This window comes from Polistes canadensis, unplaced genomic scaffold (assembly GCF_001313835.1).
Source record: "Polistes canadensis isolate GaletaPanama2010 unplaced genomic scaffold, ASM131383v1 scaffold_37, whole genome shotgun sequence".
Classification (NCBI taxonomy): Eukaryota; Metazoa; Arthropoda; class Insecta; order Hymenoptera; family Vespidae; genus Polistes; species Polistes canadensis.
Window position 1 is genome coordinate 349,162 of NW_014569584.1, and position 17,459 is coordinate 366,620.

Here is a 17,459-nt window from a genome sequence, read left to right on the forward strand (position 1 = left end):
AAAAAAAAAGAACAAGAATAAGGGTGGGAGGAAAGAAATGATGTTAGCGTCGCCGACGTGGCTGGAATTCCGCGAATACTCTCGTCATCGTCTTCGTCGCCGTCATTTATCCTGGTCTTTGTCTTCCCAAAAATCACAAGGATACGAGTTCGAGGATTTATCACAGATCGCTGGCGCTGACGCGCGTTTCAAACGTTGCCCGATCGAAAGATTATCAATCTTTCTATTTTTATCTATCATTCTCTTTCTTTCGGGATTTTAAAAAAAGAACGTCCTTTTTTACAATCGTTAATCGATTTAATATGATTTCGTGATCGTTGATTTTGGAATAAAAGTTATAACAAAACGCAGGTCAGTCGGCGATCGTCCATGAGCCACTCGTTCCATAACGAAGTTTGGAAAAGGCAAGAAACGTTAGACTCGGAACGAGTTAATTAGGACGCGGCGAATATTTAGGGACGAACGTAAGAAGAAAAAAAAAATGGGGTAGAAGAATTGACTTAGACGAGAAGAAGGAACGAGGAGACAATACCCGTTTACAAGTAAAAACCGTCGCCTGTAGGATCATCGATCCAAGGATAATTGTTAGGGCAACGTACGCAAGTTTGAAGGTTTATTGTTTCCCCGGGAATGTCTTTTGCGGTCAATTTACAAGTGTGAGGAACCCAACAAGCTGGTGGCCCATCAACGACGCACTTCTCTTTCCATGACTCGAAATTTTTCGATTCTGATATAGTACGGGGATTCTGGATCCATTGGATTACTTGGGTCATTGTTACAAAGTAAACGTCTTTTTGGTTTTCCAATATGTCATCGATCCAATAAAGAAAAGCATCGAGGAATTCAGGATTGTTCTTTAACCAGGCGGCATGGAAATAGAGACCGAGAGGTGCGCGATTTTGTTGATAGTGACGATTGAAATTGTGATTAAGAAAGTCTAAAAATTGATCTCCGGTCAAGATGTTGCTGCAAGAGTCGACCATAGCACAACCAGGGAGATATTCATCGTTCTGGGGATCTTCACGACGATCCAATTCGTTCATCACCATTTCCCAGACAGCATGCGATCTGAATTCAAATTTATTCATTATATTGTATTTTGGATTATTTTATTATTGTTTTAAATTATTTTGTTTTTTTTAAGATAAAAAAACTCACCTCGTTGGACAATGCTGAAGATTTCCATGGCAACGATGAGGCATCCTGAAGTACATAGTGTAAGGCCAAAGTGGTGGATTGTTAAGTGCCGCGGTAATCGTCGAATCATATAAAAAGGATTGCTCTTCCATCATCGTGAATTGATTGTTACCACCTACTCTAAGGTAAGGTGCTCTGACGCCAACAACAGTGTTATCAGTGATGTTTGCGAATTTCTCAACTATAACTCTCATACCAGCCATTTCTTTAGCCCATTCATCAACCGTTGCGTTCGACCAGAAACGCTCGTTATCATTATGTCTAGAAAATAAAAATCATTATTCATAAATATCGGCTTCATTGAATTACATGTAATACAATAATGTGCATCGTCGTTGGCTGGTAAAAAAAAGTGTTTTTGCTTACGAGATCGAGTGTACTGCAATTTCATGGCCTTTCCTGTGCATCTCTTGCACGGCCGAGTAATTAGTGTATTTATGAGAGACGAAGAAGGTGGCCTTGATGTCGCAACCATTAGGATTCTTGCGTTTTCCGTTGAAGATCTCTTTGTAGAGGCCGATATTGTTGTTGTTGATGGCATCGTCGAAGGTTATCGTAATCATCTGCGGCACGTCCTTGGACGGGAGATCTCCGGGTATACTTGTTCCATCTTCGGAACAGAAGCAATCCGGAAGTACGCAAACAGCAGGGTCACAAGGAGGGGCGCTGTTTGGGTCATTGTCCATATCTGTAATAAGAATGGAAAGTTTAATAACGTAGGATCATATTTTGATCAATTAGAAAGCAAAGTTGTTTGATAATACACTTTTCAAACTTACCACAAATATTTTCATCAGATCCATCTGTACAATCCTTTTCACCGTTACAGAACAGACCTCTCTCTATACAAGATTGATCGGCACAGGCCAAGTATCCATCTTGGCAGAGTGGTTCCTCGGTATAGAGAAGGGGTTTCGATTTCCTCTCCTTATTTTTAAGTTTGCAATTATTAACCGAATCCTTCCAATCGCATGTTTGTTTCTCGATATCGAAGTAGAGTCCAGCCGGGCATCTAATAGCTTGGAGACCGGAACTCGTACACTGAATAACGTCACGACAGTTGTCGCCCTCACCGGCTACCAACCTGAACCATTCTCCTGCCTCTTTTTCCTTGCAGATTTCGTTCTCGAAACTTTCTTCCTTCTTGTCTTCTTGTCTCTTAACTCGAGTAAAGCCCTCTAAATATAGAGGTATTGATAATGATTTGATCTTTTTATTACGAAAGTATTTCAAGGGTAATTCATTTACATAATTAAAAGAATTCTTTAGTGTGTTAAAGTGTTTAAATCGTAACCGAAAGCGAAGCGACCTTCCACGGTGAACGGTATCGCATTTTACGCGTTTTTGGTTCCACGAGTTCTCGAGAATATGGTTTGTACGGTAAATCGACAAACGGGGAAAGTTGTGCCCCCACTGCTGCTTTTTCATACGGCAGGGCACGGCAGTGACGTCACCCATCCGGGACCGACCGAGGCTTTCACGCTCTAATCTCTTATGCAATTTATCGTCTCGCACTAAACAGAATCCGCGTTAAGAGATATTTTCTCTTGCTTTCGAGTTCTCGATTGGTTCGAGCCGGGAAATCCGAACGGAGTGATCAGGAAAGTGATTGAACGCGTTTATCTCCATCAAAGAACAGGAAAATTCAAAGAGGGTACCGACTTTTATATATACATTTCCGCCATTTTGAATCAACGCGATAAGTAACGCGTTAATGTTTTCTCGAGATTCTTCGTTGAAATTGAAAGTATTTGAAAGTAATCATGAGAATTGTAAACTGGTTTAACGATTTACCCTAACTTTACTACTCATCGCTGTTTAAAGAAGCAAATTTATTCATCGATTGAGCAAACAGATGTTCATCATTTTAAAATCTGTTGATCTATTTTTAAAAAATCTATCTTATTTGATAACACAAATCACATTGATCGATGATTCAAACTCACCGGTATAAGTGATGACTCCCACCGCGAAGAACAGAATCAACGAGGACTTCATCCTCGATATCTAAAGCACACAGTTAATTTTTTTTCTTTTTTCCTTTCTACGAAAATCTTGTCCTTTTAATTTCACAAGCTATTATCACGTGACTCTTTGTTTCTCTTTCGTGTTACTAATATTTCTCGTAGTTCTTTGTCGTCCCTTTTTTGTCCGACACGATCACTTTTCGGAAGTGAAGCAATTGAGATTTGCAAGAAATGAAATAAATATTTGATTTGATTACAAAAATGAATATGGTTAGTTATGTAGATGATTTTGTAGGGGTATTTAAGGATCGTCGTTAGAGGCGCTCGCAGGCGCTCGAAAGGATCTAAGGTCGACGATACCAGCTGAAGATGATCGTATATCCGAGGGTTAGAGTCGATGGCCTTCAAGGACGCGGACCTTGAAGGTGTAGGTACCGTTCACGGACTGGCTGAGGCCCGCCACTCGTTGCGCCTTATATTGCTACCACCACTACAATCCTTTCTGGTCCCCTCTTTCTTTAGTGTCGCACACGTTTTCTGCTTGCCTGTCGACTCTTATCCAGGGACGTACGAATAACTTGGCTGATCCTTCTGCCTTCGTGATGGCCAAGAGTTATTACAACTATCGATTGCTTAAATATTACCATTTTCATTATAAATCTATCTATTATCAATGTTTACATTATAAAATGATTATTTCTAAAACATTGCATGATCAACCCATCGAATTATCAATTCGTTATTTGACTTGCCTGTTAACTCTTGAACTTCAAGGTTCGAGGTTTCGAGTCACCTGACGCGTGCTCGTTCATCGATCACGTTGAGAGTATCCTGGCCGCGAAACAAGTAAGAAAGAGTCCATGTGGCTTGGGGGAGAGAAAGAGATTAACGACGTTTATAAATTATGTAATTTTGATGTGGCACGTTCGTTGATCGAATTACATCTTATTGACGTAATGAGGATACCTAGTCTTATATTTCGAAGGTGGCCATTTCTTTTTTAAATGTCAAAGTTAAAGAGGAAGAGGTCTTACTACCATCTGGCAGTTTCGGACGAAGTAAACGACGTTAGCGTATGAAAACACGATTATTGCACCATCTTGTATGTCTTGCTGAGTCTTATGAGAGAATAGAGTAAACGAAAATGAGAGAGAAATAGAAGTGAACGCCAGCCAGATTCTTGCGAATCTTCAAACTTCTTTGCCAGAACAATGTTGACTCAGGATGGGTGTAACCTTATTTGAGTATTTGGTTTCAGAGTTTATCATACTGATTTATTAAAGACTCGTTTCTCTTATTTTATCGTGAAATTTTCAAAGTATATTTATTATTTCAAATCATTCGAAAGTTTTCTAGGGAAAATGTTTTTTTTTTATGACATAATAACAAACCCCGATTGTTTTCTAATTTATTTGAAAATATTGACTGGATGATTCGATTAGAATCCATTGAGAAACTCGTCCGTTGGAATTTACCCTTTGCTAGATATCGGCAAACAACTATGACTCGTGACTATGTCTGACATATTAGTCGTGTATTCCGAATACATAGTTCACGTATTCTACTATTAAATCGTATTGAAATTGAACACTCAGGGAAACGTTATTTTCGTATTGACGATCAACAGTTGTATTCCATTGGGTCGCTCTTTTATCAAGATCAAAGATTTATTTGTTATTGGAAGGGTAATAAATATTAATTCTCGCAGTAGAAGTTGGGTTACTTCCTTATAACGTAGTCGAAATTTTCTTATTGACATGATGCAGGTCATTGTGTTTTTGAAAGAAATTTTGATGAAATATTTGAATAAAAATTTAGTCAAAAAATTGCATTTTTCGAGTTTTTCGATTTTTCTTGTTGTTTTTAATTAAATTAAAGGAACATAAATGAATATTTAAGAAAATATTTAGCAAATAATTAGAAAGAATAATCTTTCGTAGAAATTATGCGGCCCTGCAGTGACATATGCCTCGCCAGTGAAAGGAAAAGAAGAAGAGGCAGTAGTAGCGGTAATATCAACGAAAGAGGAATGGCAATGGCGCCGTGCGCGTGCGAAGTCTCACAGAAGAGAAGCTTTCCCTGCCCGCGGCCAACAGCTCTCTCACGAGAAAATAAAATTCATCGATCGCGACCAATCGTGTACACTAGGCTCCATCTGTTGCCGATTTACTGATCACTGTGGTCATTTAACGTTAATTATCACCACCGATCATCCCTTCATTAAACAATCGAGGCTTTGATCCACAATGACCAACGCCATTTGCAAATACTTTTATGTCAATTTATTAGTAATTCATCGCGAAATATGAGCCGTTTATTTTGAAAGTGGCATAAGTCACTTTTTTTTTATTTTGTTTTTTTGTTTTTAAATGAAAAGATACCGTTCAATTGTAATTAGTGTTGCCATTGACTCGATTTTTTTAAGAAAGTGACTTATGCCACTTTCAAAATAAATCGTCTTCATTGAATTTGTTGGAAATAGAATAATACTTAAACAAATACAAGATACGTACACACACACAACACACCGGTTACCTATATAAAAATACGTTCATATATATAAACAGAATATGCTGTAAACAATATAACCAGTTTCTTTCGAATCGCTAGTTATATACAAAATAAAAATTAAATCACGTCGTGTTATACTTATTCGATTTTTCTTTAATTATATCAACATACAACCCTGCCAATCTCCTACAGAATTTGTTTTTTTTTCTTCTTTAACTCGAAAATATTTATTTAGAATGTATACAACAATTAATTTGTTCTGCTCTAGGTTTTGATTAATTAGTACGGAACAAATGAATTTACAATTTGACTTGACTTGCCTCACGGGCACAATTAAATTTTAACTTCATAGAAATTGTTTTCGTCGATAAAATTTTTCGCATGGGGAAAATGTGAAAAAATTTGTTTCAAAACTATTTTATCCTGTTAGGTCGATACACAAACCGTTATATTTCACTTATAACTGCTGCCCTCTATTAACACATATTTCGAACCATCCCACTTTCTTTCTTCATTTTTCTTTTTTCATTAATTTAATCTCGCGTCGATTAAAATCCTAAGTTTATTTCTTTTATTCTTCATCGACTTGTTTTGCTCTACAAAAAGGATCATAAAAGCTTAGCAGATTTTTTATTGGAATGAATTACGAGAAAGCGAGTTAATCGTTTGTCAATGTGACCGTGAAATATCGTTATTTTCTTATAAAAACATCTAGATATAAAAGGGAATTCTTAAACACGTGTTGCACGCCATCGTGAAAGCTCTTCTTCCGAGTATGCATCTGTTGCATCTGTGAAGACGCAAGCACGTTGTCCTTGATAAGTTCGCGGTCTGAAATCGATATTTAACTTACATCATATTTGATGTTTTATAAATCCAAGGCATATCGAAAACATCGATTATCCTTCATAGACATATTTTTTTTTTTTTATTCTTTTTAATCTTTTAAGATATATTAAATATCTCTCTTGAAGAGACGATGCAATATTTAAGTATATAAATATATATATATACGTGATTCCATTTCAATTGAACAAATGTCTTACAATACGAAATTATTAAACGATCGTAACAATTTACGTTTATTTCTCGAAGGTAACAGTAACTATCAGATGAAAGTGTAAAATCCAATAGCGATTGAAAGTACGATGTAATGGTAAGATACGATTGGAACGAGCCTGAAGAAATTTCTCGAGTGTTGATAAAATCACGATAAAGCAGAGTCGATGATGATAGTGACTATTGCTTCGAACGTTTATCGAACATCTACGTTCCATTAATGATTTTTCTCTATTCTCAAATCGATTAATGTGAATGTATCTACACGATTTTTCCTTTTCCCCTTTCCTAAAGTTATCAAGACCCCGATAAAAGCTCGAGTATTTATTTCTAATACCAAACTTTTATGAACCAATATATATATATATATACATTATTTTGCATAATATGATATTTAATATATATATATAAATTTTATCTAGATTGTATTCAAAGGTACCGTTGGTCTGGTCATCTTTTTCTCAAGGATCTGCGCATCCTTGTTTGAAATTCAATTTAATACAAATCGACTTAGGAAAAATTTACATTTTAATAAAGTAACATTACATTAATTATTCTAAACGTAGTACTTATTAGTAGTACGTTTAAGTATTAATGTTCACAAAGGCTATGTGTAAGATAAAATTAATCTTCGGTATGAATGGTTCGTAGTATGATAAAGGCATGCCAATATCTGTATGTATTTGATATTTGAAAATTTCACAGAGAGGAATTTTTATACATTTTTTTTTGTTTTTTCTTTTTTTTCGATTATCTTAGCAATTTTTAATCCTGATCAAATGAATTTTTATAAATATGAATAATAGAACGGAGAACACTCAAAGGATTAGTTCGATAAGACAATTACGAAGTTGTAAGTAGTAAATCCAATGGTTGCTTTTGTCAAAGGTACAAATGCGTAAGAGAGAAATTGATAAAGAGGGTAAGAAAAATATGATGATGACGCGAAGGGATAGAATAGGATAGTTTTCAGGTCGACGTAAAGCCAAGGCCGAACAAGGATACATTTCGACAATGTCCAGCCGAGTACTCGTCAGACTATATTCGCTTACTACTGCTGTCACAATGTGTAGGTATGTCAAAAGTGATGCCTGCAGTAAGGCGCAGAGAATATATTAGCAATAGCGAGAGAGAGAAATAGACTGCTAAAATAAAAAGGAAGGATGTTTTAGCAAAAAAAAAAAAATTGCATGACGATTAAAAAATGAAAAAGAAAAGACAATTCAAAAACATTAATTTTACTCATTATACAACAATAAAAAAAGGGACTATAATAATAGACAAAAAATATTGAATATATCAAAGATAATAATTAAAGAAAAGAATTATCGATAAGGATCAAATGTATTATTTAGAAACATTTATATTTGATTATCTTATTAATAAAACAATTAAACGAGCTATTATCAGTTGCCGAGAAAAGGAAGAGAGAAAACGTGTCTGGGGTAGGTATATCGATCAGAATAAAGGGGTTGGGGTGTGTATAGAGCGAGAGTGAGAGAAATAGAGAAGGGTGAGATGGGGGGGGGGAGGTGGAACGAAGATTGTCCTGCACGAGACTCCGATGGCCAAATGGGGCTCAGGGCCGTATCGGCAGGCTGCTACACCCTTTCTCTCCTGCTTCTACTATTCGACCTTGACCTAGGGAGTTCCTCTCGCGCCGGCGTCACGCCCTCTCGGCTCCACCCCTCTTTCCCTTTTTCTTCTTCTTCTGTTTCTTTTTCTTCTTCTTTTTTTTTTTTTTTAATCTTTCTCGAGCATTTGAATAGTCAACTTCGTCAATTTCATAATATTCATTTGGCTAGATTTAACAAATATTCTACAACAATTTTTCTTTTTTATTATCGTGGTTCGTTGTCACCTTTTTTTTCTTCACCGTTTTTGAATTCTCCGTTTTTCCCTTTCCTTCCCTTCCCTTCCCTACCTCGAGTTTTGGGTAAAACGGGTGAAAACAGGTTCGACCTCGACACTCGCCGGTGCCTCGAACGCGCACACGTCGTCGTCTACGCGTTTTCCTCCTCCTTCTCCTCTTTTTCATCATCATCCTCTACTACCACCACCACCACCATTACCACTACTACCACTACTACTACTACTAATATTACCAGCACCAAGTCGACACCGACCGGATTTGGTTGCAGTTGCTCTTCGAGCCGTGAGCAGGGCCGATATCTGCTCTAACTTACCTGGACATACAATAGTTTTGACATTTGAAAATTGCCGTTTGGGTTCCGTCCAAAAAGCATCCTTGCTGGAACGTGCCAATGTCGTCTGCTACCATGCGATTGGCGGAAGCATGCAGGTGGGTCATCTTCTTGCTTCCTCCAACTTATTCTTATCTTCATGTGCTGGATTCGTTCGTTTGTTTACCGCTCGAATCATAAAGGTAATCTTTTTTCATCGATTTGAAACCTCTTTAGCGGGGGGGATGGGGGGTCGGTGGGTGGTGGTGTCGGTGGTGGGATTTTACATACAATTTAATTAATTTTTATTCGTCCAATATCGTTTAAATACAAAGATGATCTTTTTTTTCTTGTTGATCGAAGCTTCAAAATTGAATTATTTTTTTTATACTTTTTAATAACGCAATTATACTTGCATTATTTTATTGATATTATTGCGAGAGTCCTTTCACGAAGATTTACTCTGCCGATAAATAGTCGTTTCGATTTGTAAACAAAAGGATCGCTCGTTCATCGGATTTGGAAGTTTTGTTTATTTCGTTAATACAATACTAATGCATTGCACGTATCAAGCTTCCTTAGTATATTTCAGTGAAATGAATAATTTCCCATGATAATTAAGTATGAATGGACACTGTTTACACGAGATATATCGTAAAATATTTAAATAAGATATTTATAGAAATCAATGCATAATTTATTGAATACCAAGTTTGATAATATAAACTTTTGTTCTTTTTATAGTATGTTAAGGTATAGAAAGTAGACATATATATACTTTGTAAGTAGTAAACAAACACGTGTAGAATAAGATTTTGTAATTTAAATATTTTATAATGGCGATGGAGATAGATATTTTTAAGTGAACCTTGTCGAATGCAAATTTGCGCTCATTTTTGTCGATTTGTCGAAGATAAAGAACGAAAGCTTGTTAATAGTATATATTTGTGTTTCTACGGGAAAGGCACCGTGCCAGAGAACCGATTCGCGTCTTTTTCTTCTCCTCATCGACCGGGCTGTGCCAAGGCCAAGCAAGAAGGTGAGATTCTTCTGTCACGGTCACGAACACCCTGACTCCTACGACTTATTGTTACGCTAATGCCGATCGTATACATTTTTTTTTTTCGTGAATAAAAATCATCCAAATTTACATTGCTAAGCGCATTTTCGTTACAAATAAAAAAAGAAACAAAAAAAAAAACGAAATGATTAATATTCGACTTCGATTTCTTTTACCATATTATTTTATTCGGAATTTCTATGCAAACGAAAAAAATTGTTCACTTAAATACCTACGCGATATTGATTTCAGGTATATCCATTTCTTATTTCATCCGTTTTGCCTCCTCTTTTTTTTTTTCTCTTTTTTTTTTTGTATAAGATCAGAGTCGACCTTTCCGCGCTCGTTGCATTAAAATCAGTGAACCATTAAAAGTTTCAGTGTTGGCTCGTCGTTGCTTATCATCGCGTTTTACCGTGAAATCGCAATTAATTTTTCCTTCTATCGAATACTGTGCGTTGTTGTTTTTATTATTATTATTATTATTATTATTATTATTAGCATGTATTATTATTCTCGTATGAAATTAATAATGCAAGCGTGACGTCTAATCGTGACGTTCGTGCGAGAAAAGGTTAACAAAGAGATTCGAGTGATACCCACTCAGCAAGATTATATCATTTTTTACGATATCATTTTCGATTAAATACTCGAAAAAGGTTTAAGTCTATTGGGATAATGTATATTATTTACTTCTTTGACAAATTATATTTTTAATCAAGTTTAGTAAAATAAATATAAATTAAAAAGTATGTGTGCGATGTGTGACTTCCACACACGATAGAAATGAAATTCGTATTATCATATGGAAAATAATCAAACAATTAATGTAGAAATAAATACATTAATATACCTTACATATTTAATTTACGGTTTACTAACAATAAATATCGATCCTCAAATATTTGTAATTAAAATGAAAATTAAAACAAACCCATAGAGATATACAAAAGTAACAATGTTATATGTATGATTATTCGTTTATATATAATTAAAGTAAGACTCTGTTAAAAATTTTAAATTACCGAGGGATCGGTACTAAACTTTTCCTTCGGATATTTTTTTGCACGATGAGGCCTGCAATATTTATAACGTTTTTCTATCCAATAAAATGCTAGACATTCTTTGAAACAATAATGAGCTTTTAAACAAGCTTCGCAAATACTTGTACTTATTTTATAATAATTTAAGTAAATAATTATTTTTGAAAACTGAATTTTTGTTTAAATTTAATTTTGTTTGATATATCATTCGAAAGAAAAGCTAAAACTTTTTACAAATAATTATCATAAAGAAAGAAAATTTCGATTGGAGTTATTATGAATCGTTTGATTATCATCTAATGTTAATTGAATTGAATTATGGACATAATAAATGTGTTCTTCCGAATTTAACGAAACAGGTGGTAATCTTAATCTTTTACATACGACACATTTCCTATTATATAACCGCAAGCTTTTATTGTTAATATTTAAATTGACCAGTGGATCACATTACTTTCAGATCACGGCATTGTTTGTACAAGCGTGATCGTAATAATTTAATTTTTAGGAAAACGATATTTATAGATCATGATTGACGAATTCTTACTATTATTTATAACCCGAGTAAAATAACTTTCGCGAAAAATAGTATACTAATGTATTACTATTGTTAATAATTAACTCATTTTTATAATAAATAGAAAGAGAATTTAGTGATATTTTTTTTTTTTTTTTACCAATTATCAGAGATTCGTATGCTTCTTTCCTTTTATTCTATTTACTTTTATTCCCACGTTCCGTCGAAGATAGAAGAGGAAGCTTAGAGTTTACAATACCTGTACCTGTTGACAATTGTGATGAAATTTCTTGCTGAATGAACGATAAGCCGATCAGTTGTTGAGGAATTCTCTTATTGATGAGCGATGAATTGATTATCAATCGAATGTATATTAACAGCTTCATAAATACTTTCTTGGCTTTGAAAATACATTATTATTATTATTATTTTTTAAACAAAGAATATTTTAAAAATTAGTGTTTGTGTGCAGATGTATACTTATTTATATCTAGACTTAATATACATTGATAGTAATATATAAATATATATATAATACAGGTAGCTTTTGACCCCCTACGCACAAGTATGCGCAGTTTGCTCAATTGGCATCGAGAATGTTACGAATTTTCGTTTGTATTTTGGAAGGGGAAATGATGCATCCACTTTAAAACGTTTTACTATAATTAACAAATGAAGTTACATTTAAATACACTTGAAAAATATAATAATAAATATAAATAAAATATTCTAATCATATTTCTTTATCATTTTGCTATCGTTTAGCAGAAGCCACTGAGAGAACTCGGCCGATTGTGCCTTGGTACAGAAGAACAAAGTAACGTCGTGACAGCTGAAATATGCACCGAGACACGAGGTGGACTTCCATTATTGCAGGTATGGCCAAGCGATTCACCAAGATACGAGGCGGATAGCCAGGAACAAGCATTTGTTTTCCCAGATGCTCAAGAAAACGTTAACGATAGTGGAATCGAATCCATCCAGGTATTCATCTGAATATTAATATATTATTTATTAATCCTTTATACGATAGTACATTTTATTTTAATTAATTTTTTGTTGAACGAACGCTACTCTGACACACAATGTAGAATTATTAAGAAGGAAACAAAAAATATTTATAAATTATTGTTGTTTAACTTTACCTATTCGTAATAATATATACGCGGTCTGTGGCTTTATTTTATTTTACAATTATATTTTAAATAATCTTACATAGTAAATATTCTGTTAATCTTCAAAACGTGTTACCTTTATTTTAATGACTGAAAATAAACATACAATCAGAAAGAGTTTAATTAACTCGTTATCTGATTTGTAATAACTGTTGTAACGAAATGGGATATAAGAATGCTAATAATAGTTCTTTCCTCGTTTTCTTGAAAACGATGGGTCATTGATCACTACTTTTAGGGTGCAATGTGTAGTCTTAATGGACACTTACTAATTTATAAAGTTTCACTAATATCAAAGTGGGACAATTGATATGAACTCCTTATTAATTCAACGTCATAATTATATTAACGAGATTAAATATATTAACGATTACGTATTCATATGTAAAGGCATCTCCATCACCGTGTAAAGCAGCTTGCAATAGTCCAGCAACGACACCACAGCAATCTCGTCGAGCTAGTCTCTTACATCCGGATCATGCGAGACTGCACTTGCATCATTTACATCATAATCACCATAACTTAGGATCAAAGAGTCCTCCAACTCAAGATAGAACTTCGATCGATGAAGACCCACCCTCGGTACCACCGAGCCCTTCTAGTACGACGACAAGTAGTCTCCGATCGATGCCGAGTTCAGCGATCGCATCGATGCATTCTCAAGACAGACGACGTAGTAGCAGGTAAATTTGTATCAAGAATTATACGTGATCGGACTAATTATTCTTATCTTCCTTTACATTTTCACGTGATAAGGTCTCTTGAGAATCAACAGGTCTTGGCTAGCTAGTTCTTTCTCTCTCTCTCTCTCTCTCTCTCTCTCTCTCATTCTCATACCAAGATCTTGCATGTTAACACTCAAGAAAATGCAATCTCCCAAAACAATTACGTGATTAAATAACAACCACTACCCATTGACGTTATTCGAAAGATTCGAAAAAAATTGCCGTGACCAAGTATCATTCTTAAAGTCATCATTGAGAGTACAGAACAAACATGCGGCCAAATTGGAGCATTTTTTTGTTTGCTTTTCATTTTTCGATATGAAAGTTAGAAAAGGAGTACAAGGCGTTAGCAATTAAGGTTTATCAGTAATTTAGATTACAAAGTGAAAGTCACGTTCTTATTTTGCATCGATCTAACTCGTTCGATATGAATTAAAATCATTTTAATCGGGCTTTATAGTATACATATATTTATATATAAATATATATTCGTATCGTTGACACGGAACGAGTACACGATAAAAATCTCGCATGAGTACAATGGTAACGTCCCACGACATACTACCTTGATTCTCTATTTGAAATCTAATATTTATATAAGTTTTGAGATATTCCATAGTCTCAGAAATAATCCTTCGAATGATATCTCAGGACGAGTGGTTCGTTTTCGATCTCGACGACCGTGTCAAGGAGCGACCCTGGCACAATATAAATATACCAATATATATATATATATAAATATGTATATCAATCTTGGTATATTGCACGCCTCGTGCAATGTAGATTCTCATTATGACGTATGTAATCTCTTGTCCAATATCGCGTTCATTCTAAAAATACTTGATTTTTTTTCTTTGAATAATAGATTACAAGATAAATTTCTTTTCATCTTTAATTACGACAACAAAGATCTTCTCCATCCTGAAATATTTCCGATTATAATTATAAAACTTTCCCAATGAGATACCTCTGGCTATTTTTTGAACAATGGACAAAGAGAGAGACAGAAAGATATTATATTATATATATATTATAAGGAATTGATTGAATATCGTAGATTAAAACTTTTATTTGTTGGTGATCTCGCGGTACTTTGAAATATATCAAACTCTTGAAGTTATTAACTAAAACACTCGACAATAGTATAGAAGTGATAGTGGTTGTTGTTAGTTGAATAATTCTTAACTAAAGTTGTCGGTTCTAAGTATTTTGGCAAAGATCCAATTTCTTTATTCTTCGTGTTGATCCTAACACGTTTTTACTAATGAAGCCTTCGACGTTAATTACTTTCATTGCTTTTATAAAGTCCAAGATACGAAATACTATATCTCTTTTACAAATTCAACAACGTATATTGATTAGATATTTGACCTTTTCTTATCTTCTTTCTAATCACGACCATCATCATCATTCTTCATTTATTTCTCATTTGTTTGATTAATCGGATATATCGGATAAAATGAAAAAATTTGACTAATAATATTTTTTTCCTATTTACAGATATAGCATGTTCGATGCTTTGGATTTGGAATATGCTCTTTTAAGGGCTGCTGCTAGGGGTTCGGTAGGACCCTATTCTCTTTCAGAATCCCTACATAAATTGACGTTCACTCAAAGTCTTGCTTTTCCTGCCTTGGCACGTGGACTGGCTTCGAAACAAAGCGTACCCACAAGAAGACCTCAACAACATGCTGAAAGTGGATTAAACGTCTTCGCAAAGGTTGTTACAGCTCTCGTGCTGATGTTGGTCAGCGTGTTGGTGTTCGGTGTTGTCTACAAATTCGCCAGAACGTGAGGATGGCTATTGGTACCCGATCGACATCCTGGTTCTAATCAGGACTTTAATCAACCGGGTGCCAACGAGCCTTATGACGATAATGCCTGATCAATTTTAATGTCAAAAGTCTGCCAAAAAAAAAAAACCTCCTCTCTTTTATCTTTTGCTTTTCTACTACTCTCTTTTTTCCTACTAATTCGAAAATTTAGCTTACATTGTCATAAAGATTTTAGGCAAAACAAATGATTGGCAACTTTTGACATGAATTCGAGCATTAATCGTATCCAAAAGGCCTTTTTAGGAAATTAAAGTGATACTTATCGGTATGACCGATTTTCAATCTTTCGTGCAAAACAACAAATTCTAGTCGATTATAGATAAGAGATTTGTGGATATAAATAATATCTTTCGTTAAGCAATACGCGAGATATTCTCTCGGAATTCAATCAAACTGTTGGCGAGTAGTAATAACAAATATTGTGAAAGATTTTAGGATCCTTGAAGAAAATGATTCGTGTCTTTGTTAAGGACAATGCGTATGCTCTAGTTTTTTTTTTGATTTTATCACGATTCGGACTTTTGGAGAAACGTTGACTTTTGGAACAATTACGTGATAATGATTATGAACAAATGATAAAAAAAGAACAATTTAAATAATCTTCGTTGTTTTGGAGTGCCTTGCTCGTGCATTTAAAATATGCACAAGTACAAGCAAAATATTATCACAATGAGGATACGATTCCAAAGGAAATAAAAAAAAAGAAAAAGAAATAAAATTCTTAAAGTGCTTTATAGTTTATACGATCACTCACTTCTCGATGACAATCGCACGAAAACGCGTAATAATACGTTTTCGTCATGCAAATTCTAAAACATATTATACGTCGATTTCGATATAAAATAAGGTCGTGTGCTTGCACGTTTCTAAATAAAAATGAAATCTTTTCTTTATTTTTTTTTTTGTTTTTTTTTTGTCTTTTCAATTATGAAAAATATAATATATTAAAACTGACAACAAAAAATTAAATCGATCCACGATAATCATTGATAATAATTAGCATCATAAAATCGATCTGATATAATATCACATGAAACTGATTATTTCTTTTATAAGAGATCAAAAATTAATTGACAGCGAACCCACATTATTGAGATACGATATGGTATATGCTATATGTACATATAATGATATACTATCATGAACGTACAGGGTGATGCGAAAGTATGTAAGCATTTTTAACCTGGAAAAAAAAAAAGTGGAAAAAAATTTAACGATAAGTTTTAAAACACAATCCGATAAATCATCGATATCACTATTTACACTATGACAAGAGTAAATTGAATTATATTATCGATTAAAAGCAAAAAAAAAAGAGAGAGAATGAACTTATTAAATAAGATATAATAAAATGAGAGAAAAATGTTCTTCAAAGAATACTGTCTTATATTTAGATCTTTCGCTTGTTATGATGAATCAATCAGCATCGTGTTAAATCTCGAATAAATTTTGATCGTAGATTATTGTAATGCATTTTGAAAACAAAAAAAAAAACTCACGAAGAAGAAGAAAGACTACGGTTTTATCAGGAAGAAATCGCATTATCGAGTACAACTCTTATAGAATCAATACATATGTTATATATCTTGTACATATAAGTATATGATATCATTATTATACAAAGATGTGTCATTATCAATAAGTATTTAACGCGACACAATGCTTTGTATAAAGCAACGAAACTTTTAAATATTTATGAAATTTTCGTAAAATCTCTTCTATCAATAGCGTCGCACTTCTCTCTTAATCTTGTGTCGATTTTTATCATTGTTATCATCGTGTGTGATAATATAATATAATAGAAATATTCTTTTTTTTTTAACATGATTTTAATGATACTTTTAATTTCTAACGTATTATTAAATACAATTAAGTATTTATTCAAATCACTTGTTTTTTTTTTGTGGTGTACTTTTAACAGGACTAATTTAAGAACAATAACGGAGGTGCATACGTTATCCGCGTCTTGTAAAACTCGCTTCTTGAAACTTATAAAAATTCTATTGCAAAGCTCTTGCTAAAAGACATATTTCAAATTCGAAAATTTTATGAGAGAATGAGGTCAATTTGGAGAACATTGAAATTAAATTTCATTGCACCCAATATCCTGCCTCGTTTATAATCGATTACGTCGTTGTTGCAATGACGTTGACTCGAGATATATATACATATATATATATATATATA

The 17,459-nt window shown here is 33.9% G+C and overlaps 2 protein-coding genes across 3 annotated transcripts; one reads left to right on the forward strand and one right to left on the reverse strand.

Moving 5' to 3' along the window:
• Positions 1 to 6: 6 nt before the first annotated feature.
• Positions 7 to 3,691, reverse strand: LOC106784615. Its single transcript, XM_014744363.1, has 5 exons — positions 3,144 to 3,691; positions 1,977 to 2,375; positions 1,564 to 1,885; positions 1,159 to 1,458; positions 7 to 1,068 (listed from the first exon to the last, which is right to left on the reverse strand). Exons 1-5 carry the CDS (start codon positions 3,193 to 3,195, stop codon positions 537 to 539), a joined length of 1,605 nt encoding a protein of 534 aa, XP_014599849.1. The 5' UTR covers positions 3,196 to 3,691; the 3' UTR covers positions 7 to 536.
• Positions 3,692 to 8,488: 4,797 nt separating this feature from the next.
• On the forward strand, positions 8,489 to 16,000 carry LOC106784602. 2 transcript variants are annotated; one of them, XM_014744335.1, is made up of 4 exons: positions 8,489 to 9,036; positions 12,303 to 12,521; positions 13,103 to 13,395; positions 14,938 to 16,000. In XM_014744335.1, exons 1-4 carry the CDS (start codon positions 9,031 to 9,033, stop codon positions 15,230 to 15,232), a joined length of 813 nt encoding a protein of 270 aa, XP_014599821.1. In that variant the 5' UTR covers positions 8,489 to 9,030; the 3' UTR covers positions 15,233 to 16,000. The 2 variants fall into 2 exon arrangements, with proteins under 2 accessions (XP_014599821.1, XP_014599822.1); XM_014744336.1 differs by having other exon boundaries at positions 12,306 to 12,521.
• Positions 16,001 to 17,459: the final 1,459 nt, after the last annotated feature.

Excerpts from the sequence above, each read along its gene's own strand:
- LOC106784615 (XM_014744363.1), bottom strand. The coding sequence starts at position 3,195 with ATGAAGTCCTCGTTGATTCTGTTCTTCGCGGTGGGAGTCATCACTTAT. Across the intron at positions 2,376-3,143 it reads GGGAGTCATCACTTATACCG|AGGGCTTTACTCGAGTTAAG; the intron begins GTGAGTTTGAAT and ends CTCTATATTTAG. Across the intron at positions 1,886-1,976 it reads ATCTGATGAAAATATTTGTG|ATATGGACAATGACCCAAAC; the intron begins GTAAGTTTGAAA and ends TTCTTATTACAG.
- LOC106784602 (XM_014744335.1), top strand. Across the intron at positions 12,522-13,102 it reads GTGGAATCGAATCCATCCAG|GCATCTCCATCACCGTGTAA; the intron begins GTATTCATCTGA and ends TCATATGTAAAG. Across the intron at positions 13,396-14,937 it reads GACAGACGACGTAGTAGCAG|ATATAGCATGTTCGATGCTT; the intron begins GTAAATTTGTAT and ends TCCTATTTACAG.